Genomic DNA, 24,345 nt, shown 5'->3' on the forward strand with positions numbered 1-24,345 from the left:
CATAGGTATGATGGGAAATGTTGTGATGTTCCACGATCTGAGCGAGGGGTAGCATATATATGTTAAGTAGAGGTGGTCTGAGAATGGACCCCTATGTGTCCAATTGTGTCCTCCAAAAAGCAAAAACATCACCAGAAGGTCACAGCCGCGCAGGCTCGCGAGATCGCCAGGTGGATTTGGTGCGGCGTCTGCAGTGATGCGGTCGCTGTGCCGAGCTATCGTCCAACGAGATCACGGATACAAGCGGCTCTAATGAGTTTCCTCCCCAGGGTGGACGGGGAGGTGTTCCTGGTATGTCCCAACAGTCTCGATGGCATAGAGTCTAAAATGTTCCAGGTTTTAGAGATTACAATGTGTATTTGTCACATCTTAACTTTCACTTCCCTCTGCAGGCCCACAACTTAAAGTGCAATCCTGATCGCACAGGTTCTTTGTTTGTTTTTTTTTTAATTTTTGGATGGTTGAATTAATGGGATTTGCTGGGTTTTTTTGTTAAACATTGAAAAAACTATCCATCAAACAAACAAACAAATGTCCATCTGTGTCCTCAACTGGATCAAATATCCACAATTGAGTTATTATTTAACCGTGCAGACTTTCAGTTTTCTCAGAAAATAGTTCTCTTTTTCTACTTTCAAAACTTCTCACAGTGGGTAGTTAAAATTGTCACAGTCTGCCCAAATTCAGTGAGATTCCGGGCATTAGCCTTTACTTCTGAGTTTGCTGCACCTGTTGAGCCGCTCACCTCACCTTCACAAGTTTGTCTCTCCCACAGAGCTCTTAGACAGAAAGTCTATAGTGCCTCTGTGTGCAGTGAGGCAAATCAGCATGAACTCTAAGTGAGGAATTTGTCAAGAAATATTTGATTTGTACATCAATATTTACAAATAATTAACAACACCGATGATGTTTACTTTCATATGCGTTATCCTTTGGTTTTCACATTTGGTCACACTGGCTGTTTTTGTTTGTTTGTTTGTTTGTTTGTTTGTTTGTTTGTGTCTGATTGTAAGATGTGAATCATGTTGGTGCAAAAATGACGTGACACTTCTTGAACCTTTGACCGGGCTAGGTGTGAATATTAAATCATTTCACACTCACAGCATGACGTAATAAAGTCTCAATACCGCTAGGTGGCAATGTCCACGTCCTTCAGACATTTATTACTCCAGTTCTGTACACGTTTTCAGAGTCGTTTGTCTCGTTACATCAAAAAAACAAAACAAACAAACAAACAAACAAACAAAAGAAAACCACCACTGAGCTGATTTCCCCTCGAACCCGGTGCGGAGTTAAACGACTATAACAGTGCACCATAAATAGTAAAATACCATGATCACTATGTTTGTGCTACCAATTTCACTGCACAAATGCAACAACCTGCACGCAGTCCGACAAACAGTGACAGAGGTTTCACATGTAAAACACTTGGATCTTCATCCGACACTTCAGGGCAAGTTACAGTCGCAGACAAACTCCTTCATCGTCAGACAGAACCGAAGCCGAGTTCAAGTTAGCGAGCGTTATTATGTGCCTTCTGTTGTCTGAGCATTCCCAACCAAAACAAAAACTACAGTGAGACAGTACAAGAAACATTTAACGTTAAACAAGGAAAATACGTTTTCTGTTTTTTTTTTTTTTTTAAACTTTTTTTTTTTTAGAAATTGCCAATTACTTTTGGCGGGAAGCTGTGGCACTGTACACAATGACGCAGAGAGCTAAAGAAGATTGGCACCAAAAACAAAAGCAGAAACATTTCGTGAATGTGCAAAGGAGTCTAGTCGTTCTTTAAGTTAAGTCACTAGGTGGCACCCTGAGGCAGCTGAACTCCTCCGCAGAGAATAGAAAACAAACAAACAAACAAACAAACAAATAAACAAAAAACACTTTCCTGCACATGCACACGTGTGAAAGAATCTGAAGGAAGCGGCGCTGATGAGCAAAATGGATGGATGAGAAACTCCACCGACAACCTGCTGACCACGTTTGGCTCCTATGGTATACAGACCACAGTATGCGATCATGGTCCACTACTCCTTCCACACGCACACACACACGCACGCACACACACGCACACACACACACACACACACACACGCACACACACACACACGCAGGGTGTTTCTCCGGGCTCCTGACCAGCTTCAAGGTTACCGAGGCAGTAGACCAGTGTTGGGGCTGTTGTTCAGGCTGTGGCTCACTGTGCTGCTCCAGGGTCTGGGCCCGCTGGGTCTCCAGCAGGTCGAGTCCGAGCGGGACCAACGGGCCCAGTGGGCCCAGACTGTCAGTCTTTGACCAGCCGATAGATGTGATGCTGGGCGCCGTGCTCGCTGGTGGACACCTCAAAGACGTAGGCTATGCAGAGGAGGGTTTCCAGTGTGTCTCTGTTGGTAACCACCTGAGGACACAGGAACGGGAAGCACATCCTGTTCACGCCTGAAGGAAACATCTCCATCGTCCCGGCTGGTGTTTCAAGTCTTGGGAGAGCACAGAGCACCCCGAGGCCGCTGGATATCCACAACAATATCAGCGGGACCGGGTCTGATTCATTTCTAGTGTCTTTTGAATATATGACGTATCAATCCAAGTACTCAATGAAGAAAAAGACGCAACGACAGAAAGTGCCACAAGTTGTAGAAAATGAAGTTAATAAAGTCAAAATAACAACCGTAGTCATTAGTCTACTTAATTCTCTACTAATAATATTTATATAATATAATCTTTACTATGATACTACTGATACTATATATATGTATGTATTTATATGTATTTATATATATATATACGTATGCATGCACATGCAAACACACACACACACTATATACATATATATATGTATATATATATATATATATATATATATATATATATATGTATATATATATATATATAGTGTATGGTCTGACACTGACTTTATTTCTATCTCGATCTCTTCATTTTTTGTATTTCCTTTTCATTACGAGCAGTCGCCGCATACCCTCCACACTCGTACGCTCAAGGTTTGAAGGATGGGATTTAACGCTTTGTAAATAAAAGTTGACTGATTGATTGAACTGAAAGCCTGCTTCAAAGACATGCGTTTGTCTCCACTGCTTGCTTGAGGCTAACCAGTGGAAATCACAAAGGTTAAAAAGCAAAATGTTCCTTTGACAATAGTTGCATAAACTAGGGGGGAAAGTCATTGAAAAAACAGGTCCTTAAATTCACTGTAACTTTTTGAGAAGTTTGAATTTGTGTCTCCCAATGCGGCAGCCGCAAGTGCACTCTTAAACCGAGCGCGCAGTCATAATGCTCAATTGTGTTGAATTGCATTTGTTGCATGAGGCTCATCGATCCATTGTGCTTGTTGTGCCCAAGCTGGAATCTATGAGTGCCTACTTCTGTTGTCTGTGGCTCCGTGTGCCTGCGTGTGCCTGCGTGTGTGTGTGTGTGTGTGTGTGTGTGTGTGTGTGTGCGTATCACTGTTAATGTGCTGTTCATGCTTAAATATGAGCTAAATCAGCCCATTGAGAAACTTAATGACATGCTGCCATGCAGTGGTCAGCGTGGGCTGAATGCAGTCATTGTCCCTCAGGTCAGTCGGAATGCAGCCGCCCATAGAAGGGGACACCAGCGCCTTTGAACTCTCGTGTGGAGGACCACTTTGTTACCGTGGCAACGCACACTCCGCTCTGTTAGCCCGCCACCCTCTCAACGGAGCGCACCGGCTCATTCAGAAAAATGAATAAACAAACAAGCAAACAAAAATAGCGCAACTTGCGGGGGACTCATAGAGTCGCTTTAGTGTTGGAAAGGTCAGAGGGTCGCTGCTAGTGACCCGTCTCAGCTGAACAGGGGTCCTTCACGGTAACACTGGTTATCGTTGTTTGTTTGTTGTTGTTTGTTATTTTACCGTGTCTTTTAAGGGCAATGATATAGAACTCCCGAAACTTGACTGTGTCTTGTTTTATTTCCTCAAGGCAGTTTTGCAATTGAGGTTACAGTTGACCACCAGATGATGCACAGATTAATGAACTCTATGAGTGACAAGAGTGATGGCACGAAGTCTCCAAAGTAAATTGAGATCTTATGTTACCTCAACTACGAGGAATGTAGAAGAAAAACATTTTGCATGTATGAAATCTGAGCAAGGCCGCTTTGCACACACACACACACACACACACACACACCTGTAGGATGGTGAAGTTCTCCAGTACACTGTTCATCATGTATTTCTCCGGCAGGTGCTTGAGCTTGTGGATGAAGTTGATCATGTACTCGCACAGCGGCGAGCGGTGGATGCGGAACAGGTAGCGGCCGTTCTCGTAGCGTGCGTATTCCGTCTGCGGAGGGTCACGGGGCGAGAGAAGAGAGCCGAGTCAAAGGATGAATGAATGAGTCAAGCGGACAGAGAGGAGTTCACAGTGTATCTTACACGCAGCACTGTGAGGAGCGGGGGACACACGTTCCGCTGAAACTCAGTTAGCCGCGCCGAATGTCAACATGAGGAGGCGTGAATGTGAATAATGCGATGCACCTAATGCAACACACTGCCTGATACCACAGCAAACACATCTCTGAGGGCGCCCGTAATTAAATGATCAGGCCATGAAATATTATCACATGGTGACGCAGATGGTTCTGTCGCGCACTGTGTGCGTGCGTGCGTGTGTGTGTGAGTGTGTGTGTGTGTGCGTTGTACAGTCTGTTAGCAGTCAATAGGAGGGCGGGGCCACTATGGTGCCTCGTTAGCAGGAAAGCTAACGGTTAGTCAAATCATTTGTGAATCACATCATCTGTGAATCACGTTGGTCTCCTCACCACAAAGCAGCCAGAATTAGCTCGAAGTCCACCCAGAGAATCTTTAGCAAACGCTTTTGAAAAAAAAAGCAGCCACACAAAAAAGTCAGAGCAAAAGCTGATTTGTGTAAGAAGCCTTGTGGTTTTTAAAGACAGTGGATACTCGAATGAATATATATCAAATATTAAAACACAGTGTTGATGTTTTTATATTCGTTGCTACTTGTTTTCATATGTGATGTTGGTTTTATCTGTACTTTCGTTCATTCTTACTGTCGTGGGGCTGCCTTGCACTGATTAACAGTCAATGTTAGAGACAATGTTGACAGTGACAAAGAATGAATGACAGAGAAGAGTATTGAATTGAATTTCTGCGTTATTTATGCCTTCTTATCTGCCATTTTTTGGAACTTAGAAAGAGCTGGACTTAGAGTGTGCGGAGAAGGCTTGGCTCTCCTGACATGACTCCTCACCTCCACCTTCTCCACCACCTGCTTGCCGAAGGAGCAGACCTTGGTGGACGAGGTGATGATCATGTTCTCGGAGCTCTCATACTGACTGGAGACGCCGTAGAAGAAGTTGCTGTCGTCCTGCAGGTTCACGCTGAGGTCCGCCTGGAGGAGAGGAAGAGGACAGACAGTTAGCGCCACCATCAGGCCTTTCTTCTGTGTGATCCATGCCAAGCCAAAAATGAGGGAAAAGTCCACTCTTCCACTATTCCACAGTCTTCTTCCAAACACGCGGAAGGTCCAACACCTCATCACTTTCACGCTTGACGTTTTCTGCAGGAGGCTGTAAACAGAGAGCTAAATATGCTGTTTTCCTGGAGGTCTGTTTAGTTTGTTGGACAACTCATTGTGCGAGACAGCACGACCCGAAAATGAAAAGACCTTTTTAATGAATTTACTGATCTAATATTAGTTTCAAGGTTAACTTGAGTCCAAATTAAGATCACTCTAATTGTATTTTTAGTTCATTATGACATTACCAACGGTCCAATGTGTGTTCTTATTTTTGCAACACAGAGAGAAGAGACAAATATTTTCATTTGGTCCACCGAGCTGCATCTGCAGCTCCTGTCACCGTCCCCTCAGTACACAGTGAGAAAGCCCTCAGTGTGGAGGCCGCACAGCGCAGTGTCTCCCAGTTCAAAGTGAGGCAGGTGTAATGTGATTTGCAACCAGGCCGAGGTGTCGTCTCCTCCGTCAGACAGCTGCCCTGTTTTACCTTTTCCCCAGGTTGGTCCCTGGCCTCCTAATGGGCCATTGAGCCGCCACTTGTCCTCCTCTCATCTCTTCATCGCCACCTTCATCTTCATCCCCGGCCCATGTAATTCCTCTATTTGTCTTCATCCCCTTGCGGCCCCGCTGACCCTCGGTGTTCCCCCCCTGCCCCCACCAAGAGCCTGCGAGGGAATTCATCCAATTACAATCATCAGCGCGCAATTGGCTGATTAGATCAGGGCGAGCGGGGTAAGTGGGGCGAGGCGGGCGGCTGTGTAACAATTTAGCAGATCCGCCTCAAATCGGATTCCCTCGGCACTTCAGAGGCGTGAAACAATCCGTTAGGACAGGGCCACAGGCAAAGGGGTTGTGGGGGGGGCGGGCAGCGGCCCATTTGGGGGGCGTGTGTGTGTTTGTGTGCGCGCGGGGCGGCGTGTTGGAAATTCAATCTAGAATGCCATAGCTTTGAAGGCGGTCAAGCTGCCTGTCAGCGTCACCATGACAACATGCACCGCCCACAGTCACCACATGGCGGCGGCGGCATCAAATGGGCTCTGCTCATCTTTTACAAGGGCGTAAATAAAGTTACAGGCATTTTCAGATGCGTCCAGGATTTAATTTTGCACCTCGCCCCCCCCCTCTGTGTCTTCCCTTCGAGCCTTGTGCTCGGATGTTTCCGTAGCACCTGTGTGTGTTTGTCTGGTTAGATACCTTGTGAACAGCAGCACCCCCCCCCCCCCCAACCCCCACTCGCCTCAGGATGCAGTGAAGAGGGCGAGCTTGTTTTTCCTGCAAGGGGAGGAGCCACACGTCACAGCGCCGGGCTGCGCCGCTCTGCTGGCGTAAATCAGAGGTGCAACATTTCATCGCTCTCACGTCATTCCTTCCGCCATCACGCATCTCCTGTTTACGCGTCCCAGTTTCCGACTCTTTGCCGCAGTCTCGCCCACCTTTCTTTTTTTTTTTCTGCGATAACCCTCGGTGACCCTCCCACCCTCTAAAGTTGAAACACAACCACCTTCTTTCACAAAATCAGATCCAACATTTATTACGTATTTCCCTTTGGAAGCTGTGTGAAAATAATTTTGTTGTTCTTTTTTATCTGTGGATTTGTTACTCATTTATTGCATGGAGCTCCAGTCCTCATCAAACAGAGCGGTTCTCTTGAATCCTCCACTCCCGACCTTTGCATGTGATTCACGAACATTTCTCCCATAACTCAACCACGGCTACACAACCACATGAAGCAATGAGGCTCTTGAAGGATACTGGTCCTTGTCAGAAAGTCTTTTAAAAGCCATTTCCTGTTAATGCGTGTGTGTGTGTGTGTGTGTGTGTGTGTGTGACCCTCAGGTCAGGTAAGTTTTCCCGGGATGACTTTGCCGTCATGCCACCGAGTGTGCGTGACTCTGAGCGGCAGTCATTGTCTGTGTATTGGCATGTATGGTTGTGGGCCTCTTGCGGCCTATAAATAACCTATCAGAGAGGGTTTTTGGTGGTGGAGGGGAAATGGGGGGTGGGGGGGTGGTGTCCGGCAGCAGAGGGACAGGTGTCTGCACTCAGATTTCCTCTGTGAAAGATCAGGCTGGCCCCAGCGCTGCCGTTGGTCACACACACACACACGCGCACGCACACACAAGCACGCACGCACGCACACACACACACGCACACACGCACACACACACACACACACACCTACAGCCCGATCGATGCTCTCCACACGGTGTGATCAGGTCAAGGGAGTGATAACTTTCTATTCATTCAGACTTGAAGTTGCAAAACGCTTGTGCTTTTTATTTATTGTGCAAACAGAGTGGACGTGGTCGGGCCATTACAGGCTAACAGGTGTGAGGAAACATTAACAGCCTGCACTGTTCTGGGGTTTCACCTCTGTGACCGCGCCAAGATTACGAGCTCCGGTGGTGTCTGAGGTTGCCGCCGCGTGTCGCTAATCTTTGAAAACAAGTGCAGCCGTCGCTTTGTCTTTCAATTAGTATTCCTTCAAATAAATTTGTATGATGTGTGTGTGTGTGTGTGTGTGTGGGGGGGGATTATAGAATTCCGTGGATGTGTTTTAGTGGAGGTTGTGAAACTCGTCTCACCCAGAACTTCACCAGGAAGAAAGCGTTGTGCGGCCCTTTGTCGAAGAGCTCCTTCAGGCCTCCCTTCTTCTCAGGGAACTTGTCGTAGATCTGCCGAATGTCCACGGACTCCAGGCAGGCGTCGCTGTAGCTCGGGTTGGACTGACCGATGTGCACAAACAGGTGCTTATTAAACTGGAGAAACAACAAGTGCCAACCAATCAGCAGGTGGACTGAGCCCAAAAGCAAGGGAAACATTCCTTTATTAGCATGGATGCAGAAGAGCGTTTAGAGTTCCGGGACACCTGTCACATTAATGTCCGCTTACTCCACTGAATCATATTCAAGTTATTATTCCATTCACTTAAAGGGCTTGAGGCCTTTAGCTGACGTACAGTGTCTGTGTTCCTGGTGAATGAATGCTGTAGATCTGTGTTGCTGTCTTCCAAATGGCAAGTTTGAAATACCAGAGGTTTTGACGTACTCTCTCCCTGCCTTTAGCAGGGATTGCAGTCATGTTGTTCAAAAGTGGGTTCCATTTTAGAGAAAGGACGTCCTTGTTAAACATCTAATCTTCCTTGAATTAGTTTTTTGAAAAACACGAATAGATGGCGACATTTGTTAAAAAACAAAACAAAAAGAAAAACATGTTTTATTCAATGAATTAGCAAGTTTGGGGAAATGTTGAAATAATAAAGAAATAAGGAGTTTGAATTGGCAATATGTCTGATTATAAACATTATAAATATTTCTGTTATTTATAACAGCTCTAATCCATAGGACAGAGAGCGTTGATTATGATGTTGAAATTTCATTTGTTTTATGGGTAATTTATTGGATGGTCAACAACAAAAAAAAACAACTTGAAATTTCACGTGTCAAAATATTGCAATGATTTTTTTTACCCACAACTGGGAACCAGGTCGGTGAGATTTATTTGGGGGCGGAGAAGGGGGGTGGTCTACTCACTGTCTCTGGGTCTTGAGGTTGCTCCAGGAAGGCCGAGAACTCCAGCATTCTCAGCTTGGAGCTGGCGATGCTCCGGCCCTGCCACGGCGGGGCACCTGGAGACATCGACAACCCTGCCGTGCTTTCATAACCTGTCAGTGAGGGAGAGGGTGAGCAAGTGAGTGAGTGAGTGAATGAATGAATGAGTAAATGAGTGAGTCAACACACCCCTACCCCACCCCGTCAGCACGGAGCACCCACCTGTTATAGGGGCCGGGCAGGCCGCTTGCATGGCATAACTCTGCTGGGAGAAGGGCTTAATGCTGCAGGCGCAAGAGAGAGAGTGAGAGAGAGAGAGAGAGAGAGAGAGGCATGTTAGGCACCATCGGCCCCGTGACCCCCATCGCACTCACTAATTGGAGTGGCTGACCTCTAAATGCACAGGGGGCACAGAGACATGGCTGACAGCTGAAGACTTTTCTTTCTAAGTGAAGTGATGCGTTTGAGGTTGGCTTGGAATTCAGAGAGCTATCCGGTGCCAATCAGGGCTGACCATGTGACAAAATAGAAAAAAGACAGGGGCAGATACTCACTCCTCGTGGCCTCCCGGCTGTCCTGGGAGAGCACCGTGCCAGAACTGTGGGGACAAGAGGGAAGAGTTCACTTCATGCAGGTTGCTTCGATCTCGTGGTTCCTCCTTCTGATTGTGCACTTAAGTGATCCAGCGTGTTGAGACACCATTTATCAATACAATTTGATTGATCACTCTTTGCTGAAAACAGAATTTTGTTATTGTCTTGTCATATCTCATTGCTTTTGTTCTGACTCTTTGGATTGTGAAGGAACCTCAAAAGGACTTTACAAATCAGGGGTTAAACTGGTTTTAACCACATCTGGAACAGCCACACAGCATTTACAAACCAAAACTATTCAAAAGTATCTATATAAAAGCTGACACCTTTGAGTTTAATTTCTATCTATTTCTATCTCCTACGCTGGCAACCACAAATGTGACTTTTTTTTTTTTTTTTAAACTGCACAGGATTACACTAAAATACCTCAAGGTGAATGAAATAATTAAAAAATATGCTCATAACAACCCACAATTAGCAAGCCATGAAGCACAGACTACATTGACATGAGGAATGTGTGGAGTCCGTCTGGGTGTCGGGGGTCAGACTCACCCCCCCAGCGGCGGGGTAGGTGGGCCGGGAGAGGCCCTGCAGCGCCATCTTGTTCTGAAAGGCGGCGGGCGAGATGATCTGCGCCGAGGACATGGTGGCCATACTCTGCAGGGCCTTGTCCTTGGCCGCCTGGTCCTGTAAAACCAGGGGATGGAGGGAGACAAACGGTCTCAAAGACAGACACATCATGCTGGGTATGAGTCGGCGGTCCACTCCGTGGCCGGTAACACGAGCAGAGCGGCGGAGCAGGGCCAGCTTGCATCATCAGTAAAAACCTCTGGCTGGCAGGAGCGGAGGAGGAGGTGATATTACAGTCAAGGCCCTCGGGGTCAAGAGTTAAGTTTATTGCTTTGGCAGGGGCAGGACGGCGACGACAAGCGGCTCCTGCTGGAGGTCAAGCTACAAGACGGGGCTGAGGGGGTGGAGGAGAAGGAAGAGGTGGAGGAGGAAGACGTGGAGGAAGAGGAGGAGGTAGGGGTAGAGGAGTAGGAGGAGGAGGTGAGAGGTTAATGTGAGGAGAATCACTTAGAAATCTCGGAATTCTCCGGCGATCCTAAATTGCATTTCCTGCGCCAGTCGCACTGTCAGGCGATCTACACCTCTTGTGTTTTGGATCCACTTCCTTCAGCGGCTTCTAATCCACAGAGGGCCACAAGCGAGCGAGCGGGCGGGAGAGGGCGGGAGGGAGCACTGGCGCTGCCCAGATCTCAGCAGTGAGCAAGGCCACAGAGTGCATTCTCCCTCCCAGAACTGGCCAACACAAGGGCATAGCTGACATATGGGGGGGTGGGGGCAGGGGTGGGGTGCGTTGCATGTGGTCGGGAGCTCAGTTACACCAAAGACGTGTTTAAAAAAAAAAGGGGGGGGGGGAAGGAAGGGGGGGTCTCTCATTGGGGCCAACCCTGTGACCGGCGGCAGGCTCTGCCAGCTGAAGCCTCATGGTCCACGTCCACAGGAGGGTCCCACAGGCAGGCACCATCCAGCGCAGCCCACCGCCCACCAGTCATCATTGGAGGGGACGGAGGCCATGGAGGGGACGGAGGGGAAGGGGGGGAATTAGAGGGGATGGAGGGGTGGTGGGGTTTGAGGGGTGGAGGGAGTGAAGGGCCCCCCTTTCAGCAAAAAAAAAACCCAAACGAAAACTTCTATATAGCCGCATATCAGATGCGACACCAGGGGGGAACAATCCAGAGATTCATTTGCTTCATGACTATTTTGCTTCTCACAAGTTGGCTGGCGCGTCGAGCCCGAGGCAGCTGGGAATGTGTCAGCGTCCAGCGTCCGGGGTAGAATTTATTAAAAGGTTGCAATTAAAGAGAAAAAAGAAAAAAAAACGTTTGGCCACTGCAGTCAGAAATCGCACTTTAATAATAGCATGACACTTTATCATAAGGCCAGGCAATTGTTTTCTAATTTAGATCTGCTTTCAGAAGCAGCACGGGTCTATTGGCATCAACAAATGACCAAATTGTATTAATGTTTCTCAACCAATATGAAAAGAAATGACATTGCATTGTGTCTTATACACGTTTAGTTTTCTTTTTTTTTTCTTCTTTCTAGCGGGGAACAGAGACCTCCGCAGGTTTTCTGCAAGAGAAGAAATTCGTACACTCACACACTGACTCATGGGTGGGCAAACTATGGCTCGGGGGCCATATATGGCCCGTTAAGCTTTTAAATCCGGCCTGCCGAACTTATAGCGATAGTCAGTAGGTCATAAACTAGCTGTATTTCATCAACTTTTTTCAGTGTTTTAAGAGTCATTTCAATAAAGCGCTAAACACTGTGGGGCTTCAAAGACACAGGATTTGCTGGAACTTTGCTTTTATTAATTTTCAGTTGACATAAAAGCACGTTTTCCACTTATCCCATGATATATTGTTTTCTTCTATGAGGTGGGTCACCAAAACTGTTGAAAAAATGCTGCTGCTCCGGCCCCTCAGTCAAAACGTTTGCCCACCCCTTGCTGGGTCAATGTAAAAAAAAGAAAGGGTTAAATTGATTTTTTTTTTTTTTTTTTTTTTTTTAATGATGAGAATAAAGTAATAAAAATAGTTGACTCACGTAGCGTACCTTGAGCTTCACCTGGATCTCTCTGGCTTTCCGTCGGGCTAAAACCTGGATGTGACTAGAAACCTGAGAGACAGATGACAGACAGTGAGACAAATGCAATTTATTTCGCGCCTTCTTTTCACCTCAAACACTTTCGCGGCTCTCACACCACTTGACCAGATGAGGGCTCCGAGTCTCAAGCGCTCACTTCCTCAAAGATAAATCACGGGTGTGAATTTGTGGTTTTCAGCAGCCTCATGGGAATTCAATTCACGTCAACTTCCTCAGAGTGAATATTAAAGGCGTCTGTTAGTGCAAAGTTTGATCCTCCACATTTTGTTTTAGTTGGGTTAAAAAAAAACATTTGCTTCTACCCTGTGGGGAAAAGAAAAATCCTAAATTGAGTACATGCAACGTGTACTGATCAACCGAAACAGCATCTTTTGCTCGAGGGTTCTGGATTTTGCAGAGAATTCTTGCTCTCTTCTCCTAAACCAGTCTGGACCAGCAGGTGTCCCTCGGCCCCTCTCGTCTCCACTCAACTCCTTTCTGTCCCCACATCCATTCTGCTGCATGACTTAGCAGAACTCTCCCTCCCCCCACCTCAGCCCCCAACCCCAAGCACCTCATGTCTCCATATCTGTCAATGCCTATACATCAGTCTTTCCATATCAAATACCATGGCGGGGATACAGTTCCAAATCCCCGAGCCGATCCCACCTCCGCGCTCCCCATCCACATCACCGTATTCCCCGGCTTCTTCCCCTGACTAACGAGCACCAGATCCAGGAGGTGGTGAAGAAACAACACCGACACATGATCCTATAGCATCTGTGCATTGGGCCGCAGCCCTAAATCAATCATCGTCTCTCCAGTCCGGGACGGTGGAAGGGGCAGACGGATTGAAGGGCGCCCCGGGTATCCAGGCATCACTCAGCAGAGAGAGGACTTTCCAAAAATAATGTCTGGCAGAGCAGAGCAGAGCAGAGCAGAGCAGAGCAGAGAGACCTACCTGCTTCCTGGTCCGCGTCTTCCCTGTGCGGAGCTTGATGTAGCGCGCAATCAGCTCGTTTCTTCCTGTAGGCAAAAAGCAAAAAGCAACAAAAAAATAAAAAAATAAAAAAGTTTTAGTGTCAACGAAAAAAAAAGATCACCCACAAGAATGCTAGCAGCACTATCAAATTTGACTTTGAACACTTATCTAGTTGATTAGGTCAACTTTACTATCATTATCCCTGTGCTACGTTATTATGCGAGTGTAACAACAGAAAACTGTCAGTCATATGATGATCTGTGATGCAGGGCAACACACAGGAGCCAGGAAACACAAGTGCATCGTGTAGGTTGTGACAGTTTCCAGTGTGTGTGAACTCTTCAAAATGATCCGCTGATTGCACAGCGGTGTTCATGTCGGTGTGTGTCCACATCTGGAGGAACCTGTATGCACGAAGGGGCTGCAAACACACGTTGCCAGTACACCAGCAAGTACACCAACCACTACACCAGCGCGTATGTACATTAGTTATTATTAGCTTTTTTTCTTCTAAAACAGACACGTGGCTATTTTATTTTCACATCTCTTCATGTTTGGACGGTAGCTTCCATCTTCCTCAGAAGGTCGCCTGGGTGGTGTGGTTGTATGACGCTGTGTTAATGTCAGCTGGTCTCACCGAGATGTTTCCCACCTGTCAGATTTTGATTCCCGCTGTCGGTCCGCCCCTCCCCCCAGGATTGCACTCCAGGTGTGGGAGAGCAGAGGTACGTCCCCTCGTCCCTGTTCAACATCCTCAGGCTTCACTTCCGTATCTCAATCACCTCCATGATCCAGGTCATCCTAAAGTAGAAGGGTTAAGCTGGGGCAACTGGACTTGTTCTTGTGATCTTGAATATGTTTCACTTCGCATCCGGAATTCTTGTCCACTTCTGAACTGTTCTAAACGGAGGAAGCCTTTCGGACAAGAGGCGAAACGTCTCCAAGATCACAAGAACCAGTCCAGTTGCCCTAACTTAACCTTTATACTTTATGACCCTGGCATTGTCCAAATCCATGACATGATTTTCCCTTCTGCAGTGACCTGTTAAGGCTGGATTATGGAGGTTCTCCTGCTGTGCCTTGTCTTTTATCGATGTGGTTTGTCTTTATGCTGTCTCCTTTTCACATTCTGTTTGATGCTCATTTCTGCGTGTATTGAAACCACCTGTTATTAACACAACGTCGCACCACCCAGGTCACCTACTGAGGAAGATGGAAGCTACAATCCAAACATGCAAAGGTACGAAAATAATATCTGATAAAATAGCCTAGTTATAAAAGAAAAGCTCTAATAATAATATATCTACCTTATGAAGGCCATGAACCTCATGCAGTTGTATGCATTAATGCCTGAGCGCTTGCGTCACTTCCGTCTATCAAGTCTGGCCAGCCCTCCACCTGCCCCCCCACCGGCCAACCACCCCGTCAGCCCCCCCTTGTCCCCCACTCCCACTGATCCTGGATCTGGGCGGCGAGCGCTGCGTGTCTGCAGCTGTCAGACAGGTCACATTGGCCCGAGCAGGTGGAGGCCGCAGCCATGACAGACACGGTCGCAGGTCGCTGACCAAGGGTGTGTGTGTGTGTGTGTGTGTGTGCGGGAGGTGGGGGAGGTGTTGGGGGGGGGGGTGCTGTCTGCAGAGAGAGAGAGGGCCAGGCAGCTGGTGTGTGTGTGTGTGTGTGTGTGTGTGTGCGCATGTGTATGTTTATGGAATATGCCTTTATGCCTGCCCGTAAATCTTGGGCTCGTTCCCTTCCACCTGGTCTCCGGTTGCTGGCCGAGGCCGGAGATCATGTGGCTTTGCGCTGCCTCTTTCTTTTTATTTTCTCTAAATGCTCGTTCAATAAGTACAATATAAATTCATCAATTAATTAACACAAGTGCAGTGTGCTGCATTGAGAAGTGAGAAATACAAAACAGGAGTCTTGAGCAGACTTAAAAAGTCTAGCAAGAATTGGAGAGAGTTCTACTGTCAATGAATCTGTATTTGGTGTCTTCAGTCGCTTGCAGAAATAAAAGGCGACACAGGTTTACCGTATGTCCAAACTTTTTGCAGCTGGGATCAAGTGCTTTAGCAGGAGGCTGTAAACAGAGGGCTAAATATGTTTTTTTTAATGCTTTCTTTTTCCTGTAAAAAATGTTTTTTGCTCTGCTTTTTGGATAATAAACTGTGCATGGCTCCTCGACTGGAGTCTTGGATGAAGAATAAAATGAAAATATAAAATTTGCCCCCTGCATGTCCTAAACGTTCTACAGATAAGAAGTTACAACACCAGCTTTGCAAATCAGAGGAATAAGCACGAAAGACTTAAGCCCATCACCCACGTGCACTCAAAGCTCATGTGCACAAGCGCACACACATGCACCCGCACACACACACACACACACACACACACAGGTATGTAAGACTTAGCACCGCCTCCTAAACACACTCGCTTTTCCCTTGGCACCACATCTGCATGTGAATTAACACACCGATCAGTCACGACACACAACCTGCTCAGATTTTCCCCTCTTGCATAGTGACGCCTGGGTTGCACCCAACACCCTTTCACATGTGACCCTTGGAGGATGAATGCAGGGAAACTGAACCTGCGGAAATTCTGTCAGCAAATGAAAGGAAGCGAGCGGCTTTACCAACAGAATGTCACAGTTTATTCTGACTATGACATTTTTATAGTTTAATGAGTGGTTTCCTTCTTTTTTCAATTCCTCCACAAGCAATATTTAGTCATTGGCTTTTGTGTCTGTGACTGTGCGTGTTGAGAGTTCTGAGTTGGTTGCAAAGTGGCAAGTAAAGCAACATGGAATTGGCTCAAACAAAAAAAGTGACTGAATCTGTTTTCATTTTTAAAAAGGAGGGAGAAAGGGTCAGTGTTCCAACCTAATTAAGCCCCTTGAACACACACACACACACACACACACACACACACACACACACACACACACACACACACACACACACACACACATACTATGCACAAGCACACAGTCATTACACCGCTGCAAGACTGCTTTTCTGTGAAGCGTTTGAGGACTAAACCCAATCTCACATACACGGTCTACTTCACTTTACACAACACAGACATCAACAGTAAAAGACACAAACACACACATGCGCGTGCACGTGTACACTCTCACAAACCCTCCTTAGCCCCAGTTTGCAGTCTCTCCTAATCTCATTTTCCTTTCAGAGCTCAAACCCCTCAGGCGTTCAGTGTTTAGCGGGAGGTGCAGCCGCCGACCGATTGTTTGCCGCACGTTTCTTCAATTCCTCCGGGGATTAAAAAAATGAAAAGTGTTCCACATTTTGGCGTAATCAAACTCTTGAAAAGACGAAGACAGATCTTCATCTCAATCCTCATAGTAGGACTTGGCCTCAAATAAACAGGGAGTCGCCTGGCTACAGCGGCACATTACTTTGCAGATAAATTAAAAAACAATAATTGATTTTGATTTTAAAAGAAGAAGAAGAAGAAGGAAATAGGAAAAGCACCTCAGTCACAGAGTCCTTGAATATCTTCATTTAAATACAAGTTAAAGACATTGAGAATTTATTTCTGGAGTTATTTTGATGTTTTTTTTTTTTCCTTTTTGTTTTGTTTTGTTCCTCTTTTGTCTGTAACATCAGCAAAGACAGTTCCAATAAGCCTGTGATGAAAAGGCTCCTTCAACCATCAGAGAAAACCTGAAATGTCAAGTGTCGAAAGTAAAGAGGCCCATTCAAAATCAAGCGCACAAGTTGCTTAAGTGACGAGGCGTCAGAGGTTTACACTGAGTTTCCCCCTATCAGATGCCCTGCCACTCCTAGTGTGAGCACTGGAGAGGGTGGAGAGGGTGGAGAGGGTGGGGCGGGGGGCAGGGGGGGGGCGTAAAAATACCCTCCAGCAGCACAGCCATGAGATCAGAGAGGAGACTCGGTCACACAGCGATGAGATCATGATATCCAACGGGAGGAGGACAGTGAAACCGAGCCAGTAAAAGGCCGTGTGTTGCCCTGCGGTTTGATGTTGTTTATAACGCTCCAAAGAGGAAGAGCCGTAAATCAAAAAATATGTGCAATGAAAAAGCGCAGCTGCGTCCTTTTCCCAGAACGTAAACAGGCACAGGCAAACTTTGTCGGCAAACTGGAACGTAAAGTGAGAATACGCTCTCACTACATCTGCTCATCTGTCAGCGTCTCCGAAGTCGTTTCAACGCTGAGAGGATATTTGGAAAGAAAAAGAAAAAATAAGCTGCATGTGCAGCTGACTAAACAGCGTCAAACAAGAGTAAACAGAGGAGACGAGCGACGGCCTGCCAGTTAAAACAATGAGCTGGAGTTCTTTGTGAAGGTCTGCTGAGCCACGGGGGAGTCAAGGGATGATGGTTTATGATTATGTAATTACTATTATTCTCTCCACTGTGTGTTCACAGGGCCTTATGACAGCAAACTACAACTGGCTCGGTTACAGCAGGTGCAAGATGTCAGGGTGACGGAACAACAAAAACCTCTAATTTCTCAAAGATATTTATGCTTTAGACCAGGCATGGGCAAACTACGGCCCGGGGGCCATATGCGGCCCGTTAAGCTTTTTAATCCGGCCTGCCGAACTTTAAGAAATAATATTAATAGTAAGTAAGTCATGAAAAAGCTATATTACATCTATGTTTTCAGTCTTTTAGGAGTCATTTCAATAAAGAGCTCAATACTGTGGGGCTTCAAAGATACAAAAGGTGGGTGTTACATCTAGGGTTTATGGACTGGACTAGTGGTGTTCAGTACTGCTATTTGGCACTGATCCAATGGCAAATAGATGCAGGGCCAGTATTGCCAAAGTCCAACAGGAAACAGACAAAAGTCTTCATCAAGAGCTGATCGTTTGCGCTCCACTAAAAAATGTTCTGCTTGGAATTGTTGCCACAACCCTGTCATGAAACTGGGTAAAACAAACAAACAAACAAAAAACATTTTATTCCAACTTCATAAGCAACTCTGCAGCAGTTACAACATAGTAATCAATATATAGGAATGCAATACTTCAATAAAGATCTAAAGTATTACTCTCAATACCGACTGATGCACTCACCACTAGTCTGTAGTGAGGACGCTGCAACTGAGGAGGTTTTATCAGAACCGCACTACTAGTGACCAGCAGCAGGGACAAACTCTGAGGTCTGAACAGGATCGCAGACTGAAAGTTTCCTTCACACGCTTTGAAAACATTCTAACTGCTGGCAGGCCTGACGAGGAGGAGGGAGAGGAGAAGAAGAGGAGAAAGAAGGAGGAAGTGGAGGATGAGTTGGAGGAGGAGGAGGAGGAGGAGAAATAGGATGGGGAGGAGGAAGAGGAGGAAGGTCCATGTGTCCCCAGCTGGTCCCTCGGCAGACGTCCATCTTCCCTCTGATCACCGCCTGAGGAGCAGCTCAGGTGCTTCCTCTCCCCCCTCCCCCCCCTCCCTCCCTCTGCCTCTCCGCCTCCATCTGCTGCATTCCTGACATTCCAACACACTCAGCGCTCCACACCATGACGCAGCCTCTGTTCCAGCATGGCCCCGTGGATCCCTGTCATATTCACCCACTGGATGGAAGAATGATGGTTGGTGGCTTGCTTTTTGTATCACAGACAACACAACGTCAGTGACTTTCGCTTAAATTCTATTAACGCCGTCCACAAGAATAACAATGACCCCCCCCCCCCCTTCCCCCGCTGCTGCTGTTGCTGCGTTGGAGGACACAGCGGCCGCATTTAAGCTGGAATGTCTTGGCTTGGTGTTATTTCCCCTCCACCAGAACCTGCATGAAAAGACTGTTCTGTCACAGCCAGGGCCATAAAAAAAAGAAGGAAAAAACCCACAAAACCCCAGCAGAAACAAATTGGATACAGCAGCTCCTGGTGACTGAATGGAGTTCATTGTGTCTTCATAAGGTGTATATTACTATTATTAGCATTTTTCTTTTATAACAGGGAGATGTTATGTTCGTACCTTGACAATGTTTCCACGCTAGCTTCCGTCTTCCTCAGAAGGTCACCTGCTGTGTGACGCTATGTTAATATCAGCCGGTATCGCGGCTGTGTTTCCCACCTGTCAGATCTTTGACAGGTGGGAAACACACCCCGAGGAAGACGGACGCTCCTGTTGAAACACGTCAAGGTACAAACGTCTTAAAATAGCCATGACCCATAAAAAATAACTTCAGAATTCTTGATTTTTCATAAATAAATATATTTTTAATAAAATAAATCCCCCAACGCAAGCCGTTCATTCAGGAGCTACTTCGCCATCCGCACACCCTCCAGCCGGGTTTGCAGAGTGCTGCAGCCACTGCAGTGTTTCCAGCAGAGGGGAAACTTCAGCAGGTATCGCTGCTACGTTATCGCTGCGATAACAGTGTTTTCAAAACACAAGAGGCCCATTTCTGAGGGTCCCGTCCAACGGCCTTGTGTGACGTGCGTGGATAAAGAGACAACGACAGCTCGCTCCTCAACGTCCTGTTGCTTTTACGCCATCAAACTGCGGCGGCGAGGTGCTGACACGCTGACGGTGAGTGACACGGCCAGGAGCTCAATTTCATGTTTTCGATGGAACGCTTCTGATGTTGCATGTGAAAAAAAAGAAAACTGTCTTGAGACCGTAACAACTCCCTCGAGGGGAGGCGTGTCAGGATAATGTGGCAGGAGATTCTCACCCGGGATTAGATCAAGCAAATATTGGCAGCAAATATTCTTTAAAAAAAAAAAGTCTGCGTTTTAATAGCTTAAAATCAGTAGTCAAAGGTCAAATGATTCATAATATATATTTGTAATGGTATTGATTATTTCATTTCCATCTTGTAAAGTTGCCATAAATATGAAATCTTCTATGGAAACTAATAAAGTATCTATCTATCTATCTATCTATCTATCTATCTATCTATCTATCTATCTATCTATCTATCTATCTATCTATTCACCTAACAAAGAAGAAGAATTGCTGAACTTTTTTTCCCCCACATACTGTAAAATAAATGAGCAGCTGGTGAAGAAGAATCAGCCTGCAGGAGCCCACAGGCTGTTTCAACAATGTCAAGGTCGCTGGTGAATCTCTCACTCAGCTGCTGAAGATGGTGCTCGGGTGAGAAGTGGCCTTTTACATCACAATCTAAATGGGACTTGGAGATGGAACCATTATTGCCAGCCTGCATGGCTGGCTGGCACAGCGGCCCCTGATTCGACATGTTGCTGGAGTGGCCAGCGCTGCTGGGGGACGTGATTCATCGCGTGGGAATGCATGCAATTTGTTATTAAATAGGGGAGAGAGAGTAGTGAGAGAGAGAGAGAGAGAGGGAAAAAAATTCTTTGCCACTGTTGAGGGACGCTAATACATCTTCCGTTCCACCAAGAGCCACCGGCTCCCCTTTAAATCAGTGTGAGGAACAAGCTTCAAGCCTCCACTTATGTCTAAATAATAATAGTATATAACAATAATAATAATAATAATAATAATAATAATAATAATAATAATAATAATAATGTTGATAATAAAGATTGGATGTTTACAGAGATTTTCTGGGCACTCAAAGCACTTTACATTACACTTTACATTCACACCACATTCACCCTGGTTGTGGTGGAGCTACATGTGAAGTCACAGCTACCCTGGGCCAGACTGACAGAACCACCACCCACCATACAGTCACATTCACAAGAGGCAATGCAGGTTAAATGTCTTGCCCAAGGATGCAACAACAGACTGGGAGGGATGGAGCAGGATTTGAACCGCCAACCTTTTGGACAACCCGCTCTACTTCCTGAACTACAGTCGCCCCGACACCGCGGGAAAAAAAAGAAATGAAACCAAGTCGAAAAACGACAAGATGTAGCTGGTGCAAAAGCATCTTATTAATAAATGCAGCAGTGAATAAGGAGGGAAATGTGACCCTGATCTGTGGAGCATGCTGGCTTCCACCGTGCTGGGTTCCACCGTGCTTGGTTCCACCGGGCTTGGTTCCACTGGGCTGGGTCCCACCGCGCTAAGAAGCCGCAGCTCAGTTTTTTTCCCCCCGTTATTGCAGCACGAGGCCTCCGCTTGGAGCACATCAGGAGGACCAAGAGGAAATGCTTCCCCCCTTCGGCAGGTTCATGTCGAATTACCACAGGGGCATGTAACGACCCCCCCCCCCCACCACCACCACCACCCTCCCCCGTCTCCCCACAAGTATTTGCAACACGGTCTCTAATAAGCGAGGTAATACCTCGGCTGAGTAAATGTGAGTAACGCGTGAGGGCAGACGCACGCTCGGCCACATATGGGAAGAAAATGCATTGAATGTGCAAGGAGTTTTCCTCTAATTAAGGACAGGACAGGAGCAGCAGCAGAGCATTCCTTCTGTTTAGCCGCTCCCAGACTCAATATCATATTGTTTGGAGAATGAAGAATGGCATTCATTCTGCTGGTTGGGGAATTCAACCTAAAATTCAGAGCATGTCTCTCTCTCTCTCTCTCTCTCTCTCTCTCTCTCTCTCTCTCTCTCTCTCTCTCTCTCTCTCTCTCTCTCTCTCTCTCTCTCTCCACTGTGTTTTGTCTGCATGTTTTTTAGCACCACGCAAGGAGACAAAATAACGTTGACGACAACGCCGTGAAGTCATTGTTTGGCCATTCAGTGTATGCCGTTAAAGATATTCTCAGTTGATATTTGATTTGCCACCGGAGTTAAGACACCCCCGTCGGCACTTTAACAACATTACCAACACTGAGCAGCTCCAAAGTGGCTTTGCATCGATTGTGGTTTGCACGAAACGACTCGAGTCGCCGACCAGCGGTGACCTTAGCGATGGCCGTGAAGGGGGCGGGGGTTTTAGGGGGGACCTGAGTGGGTGTTGGGGGGGGTTCAGGGGTAAGGTCGAACCTGCCAGTGGGTTTGGGGTTTGGCCACAGACACACGAGGAGAAGCAGAGAGTCGCAGCGACGTGGTTTCTATTCGGGGCATCAGATTAGTCATTTTCTCACATTCGAGCCAATGACGGTTCTTAGTGTCAATCATCAAGAAAAGTGCTCTTGGTCAGTGTTTTTCCACACTGGTGCACCATGAGATAATGTCAGGTGTGCTGTGAAAAAGTGTCCCATTTGACTTAATTGGTCTAAAAAAAATAATAACAATCCATTTCATCCCTCAATTCCTCCCAGAAGATCAGACATTGTGAGCATCTAACTGAGTGAGTATCAATAAATTAAGAGACTATAATATTTTTGGTTGTACAATGTGACTTTTGCAATGTAAAAGAAATGTGCCATGGCACAAGGTTGAAAAATGCTGCTCTAGATCTCCAGAAAATGACATTTTTAGCCCTGTGTTTACAGCCTCTTGCAAAGCCTGCTGGGTTGAAGCTTCCTGTTTTTGCAGCTGAACTGAACTGGAGTCAATCACTAACAGAAGAGAGTTATGACTGTGTCAAATCATAAAGGACTGACGGGCAATAGACACATCAATGGTGGAAAACAGTACAAGTAGTAAAATTTGTTAAATGCAACACACAAAATGTTAAGAATGTATATATGTTATGTTTATATATCATTCATTCATTCATTCATTCATCTTCTATACCCGCTTATTCCTATTCAGGGTCACGGGGGTCTGCTGGAGCCTATCCCAGCTGTCTTAGGGTGAAGGCAGGGTGACACCCTGGACAAGTCCAGTTCATCGCAGGGCCACGTAGAGACAGACAACCATTCACACTCACATGCACACCTACGGACAATTTAGAATGTTCAATTGACCTCACATGCATGTTTTTGGACTGTGGGAGGAAGCCGGAGAACCCGGAGAGAACCCACGCAGACACAGGGAGAACATGCAAACTCCATGTTTATATATACATACACATATACTGTATATATAAATATATATATACATACATACATATTTACATATACATATATATATATATATATATATATATATATATATATATATATATATGTATATATATATATATATATATATATTAATATATATATATACATACAGTATATATATACATATTTATATATAAATAATATGGGAGGCAACATCTCACTTGTTCTCAGTGAAACACACACACACAGATACTCACGGCGGGGACAGGTGTGACAGAGTGCTCTCCTGGGCCTCACACACACACGCACGCATGGGAGCACACACACACACACACACACACACACACACACACAAGACACCGCCGCTGCCCACCTTGGTGTTTATTTGTCCAGCCGTCCTCCTCCTCTCCGCCTGCTCAAAGGGTAAATGTCTATTCTGGTTTAGGGTTACAGCCGAGCTGCCTTGAACCCCTGGGATCCCGAGTGCACATGCCATTCCTGGCGGGCCGCCGCGCTGCCTGGCGCGCATCACCTGGCCCTGACCCGCCACGGCCAGGAGGGGGCACCTCCATTGCTGCCTTGCCAAAAAACTCACCATCATCGGCTCAAAAACTGTCCCGGCGGAGGGGAGTGGGGAGAGGGGAGTGGGAGGGTTGTGGGGGTGCATGTCCCCCGTGACACGAAGCTGCGGCCACCTGCTCAGCTCACCCCCCAATCCCGCCCCCCCCCCCCCCCAGCCCGCCCCCCAGCCGCCCCCACTCCCTCCCAAACTATTATTGCAGGCTTTATAAGGGTTTAAGAGTCGATCGGGGGGACAGCCGTGACCTCGATATGTCGAGCTAAGCGAGGCTGCAGTGGCTAAGCAAGGTTACGCCGAGCTAACAGTTAAAGGAGTTGTCTGGCGCGGTGACAAGTCGAGGCAACGACAGGAGCTGTCTGGTCGTCCACGTCCACTGTCGAGCGCATTGCACGAGAGGACGGAATACTGTCAGGGCCATCTGTCACCAGCCGTCTTTCAGCGGAACGACGCTCGGCCAACTTTTCATTATATTCAATTTCTATTTTTAATATTGTGTTTGAATTTCTTTTAACGGCCGAGTGAGAAAATGTACCGCCTGGGGTCAAAAGGCGCAAAGTGAAATGTGGTCAGGATGCATTTACATTGAAAAAGATTGAACACAAGGAGGTTCAATCAGAACTGCTGCTCAGAGTTAAACCTTTTTTTGTAATAT

The 24,345-nt window shown here is 46.6% G+C and overlaps 1 protein-coding gene across 3 annotated transcripts in view; it reads right to left on the reverse strand.

Annotated features, from left to right (window-relative positions):
- Positions 1 to 1,009: 1,009 nt before the first annotated feature.
- tead4 (TEA domain transcription factor 4) overlaps positions 1,010 to 24,345 on the reverse strand; it is a 31,174-nt gene continuing 7,838 nt past the window's right edge. Inside the window, exons 3-13 of one of the 3 annotated variants that reach the window (XM_076038037.1) lie at positions 13,280 to 13,344; positions 12,289 to 12,351; positions 10,216 to 10,350; positions 9,625 to 9,668; positions 9,293 to 9,354; positions 9,053 to 9,183; positions 8,105 to 8,278; positions 5,253 to 5,393; positions 4,170 to 4,322; positions 2,082 to 2,398; positions 1,010 to 2,033 (exon numbers count right to left, since the gene is read on the reverse strand). In XM_076038037.1, coding sequence (XP_075894152.1) covers positions 2,285 to 2,398; positions 4,170 to 4,322; positions 5,253 to 5,393; positions 8,105 to 8,278; positions 9,053 to 9,183; positions 9,293 to 9,354; positions 9,625 to 9,668; positions 10,216 to 10,350; positions 12,289 to 12,351; positions 13,280 to 13,344 — 1,082 coding nt within the window. In that variant the 3' untranslated portion in view covers positions 1,010 to 2,033; positions 2,082 to 2,284. Of the gene's footprint in view, positions 2,034 to 2,081; positions 2,399 to 4,169; positions 4,323 to 5,252; positions 5,394 to 8,104; positions 8,279 to 9,052; positions 9,184 to 9,292; positions 9,355 to 9,624; positions 9,669 to 10,215; positions 10,351 to 12,279; positions 12,352 to 13,279; positions 13,345 to 24,345 lie in introns of all 3 variants that reach the window. The other 2 variants (XM_076038036.1, XM_076038035.1) reach the window with 2 other exon arrangements.

This window comes from Nelusetta ayraudi, unplaced genomic scaffold (genome assembly GCF_046127955.1).
Source record: "Nelusetta ayraudi isolate G7.1 ecotype Tasmania unplaced genomic scaffold, CSIRO-AGI_Nayr_v1 ptg000053l, whole genome shotgun sequence".
NCBI lineage: Eukaryota > Metazoa > Chordata > Actinopteri > Tetraodontiformes > Monacanthidae > Nelusetta > Nelusetta ayraudi.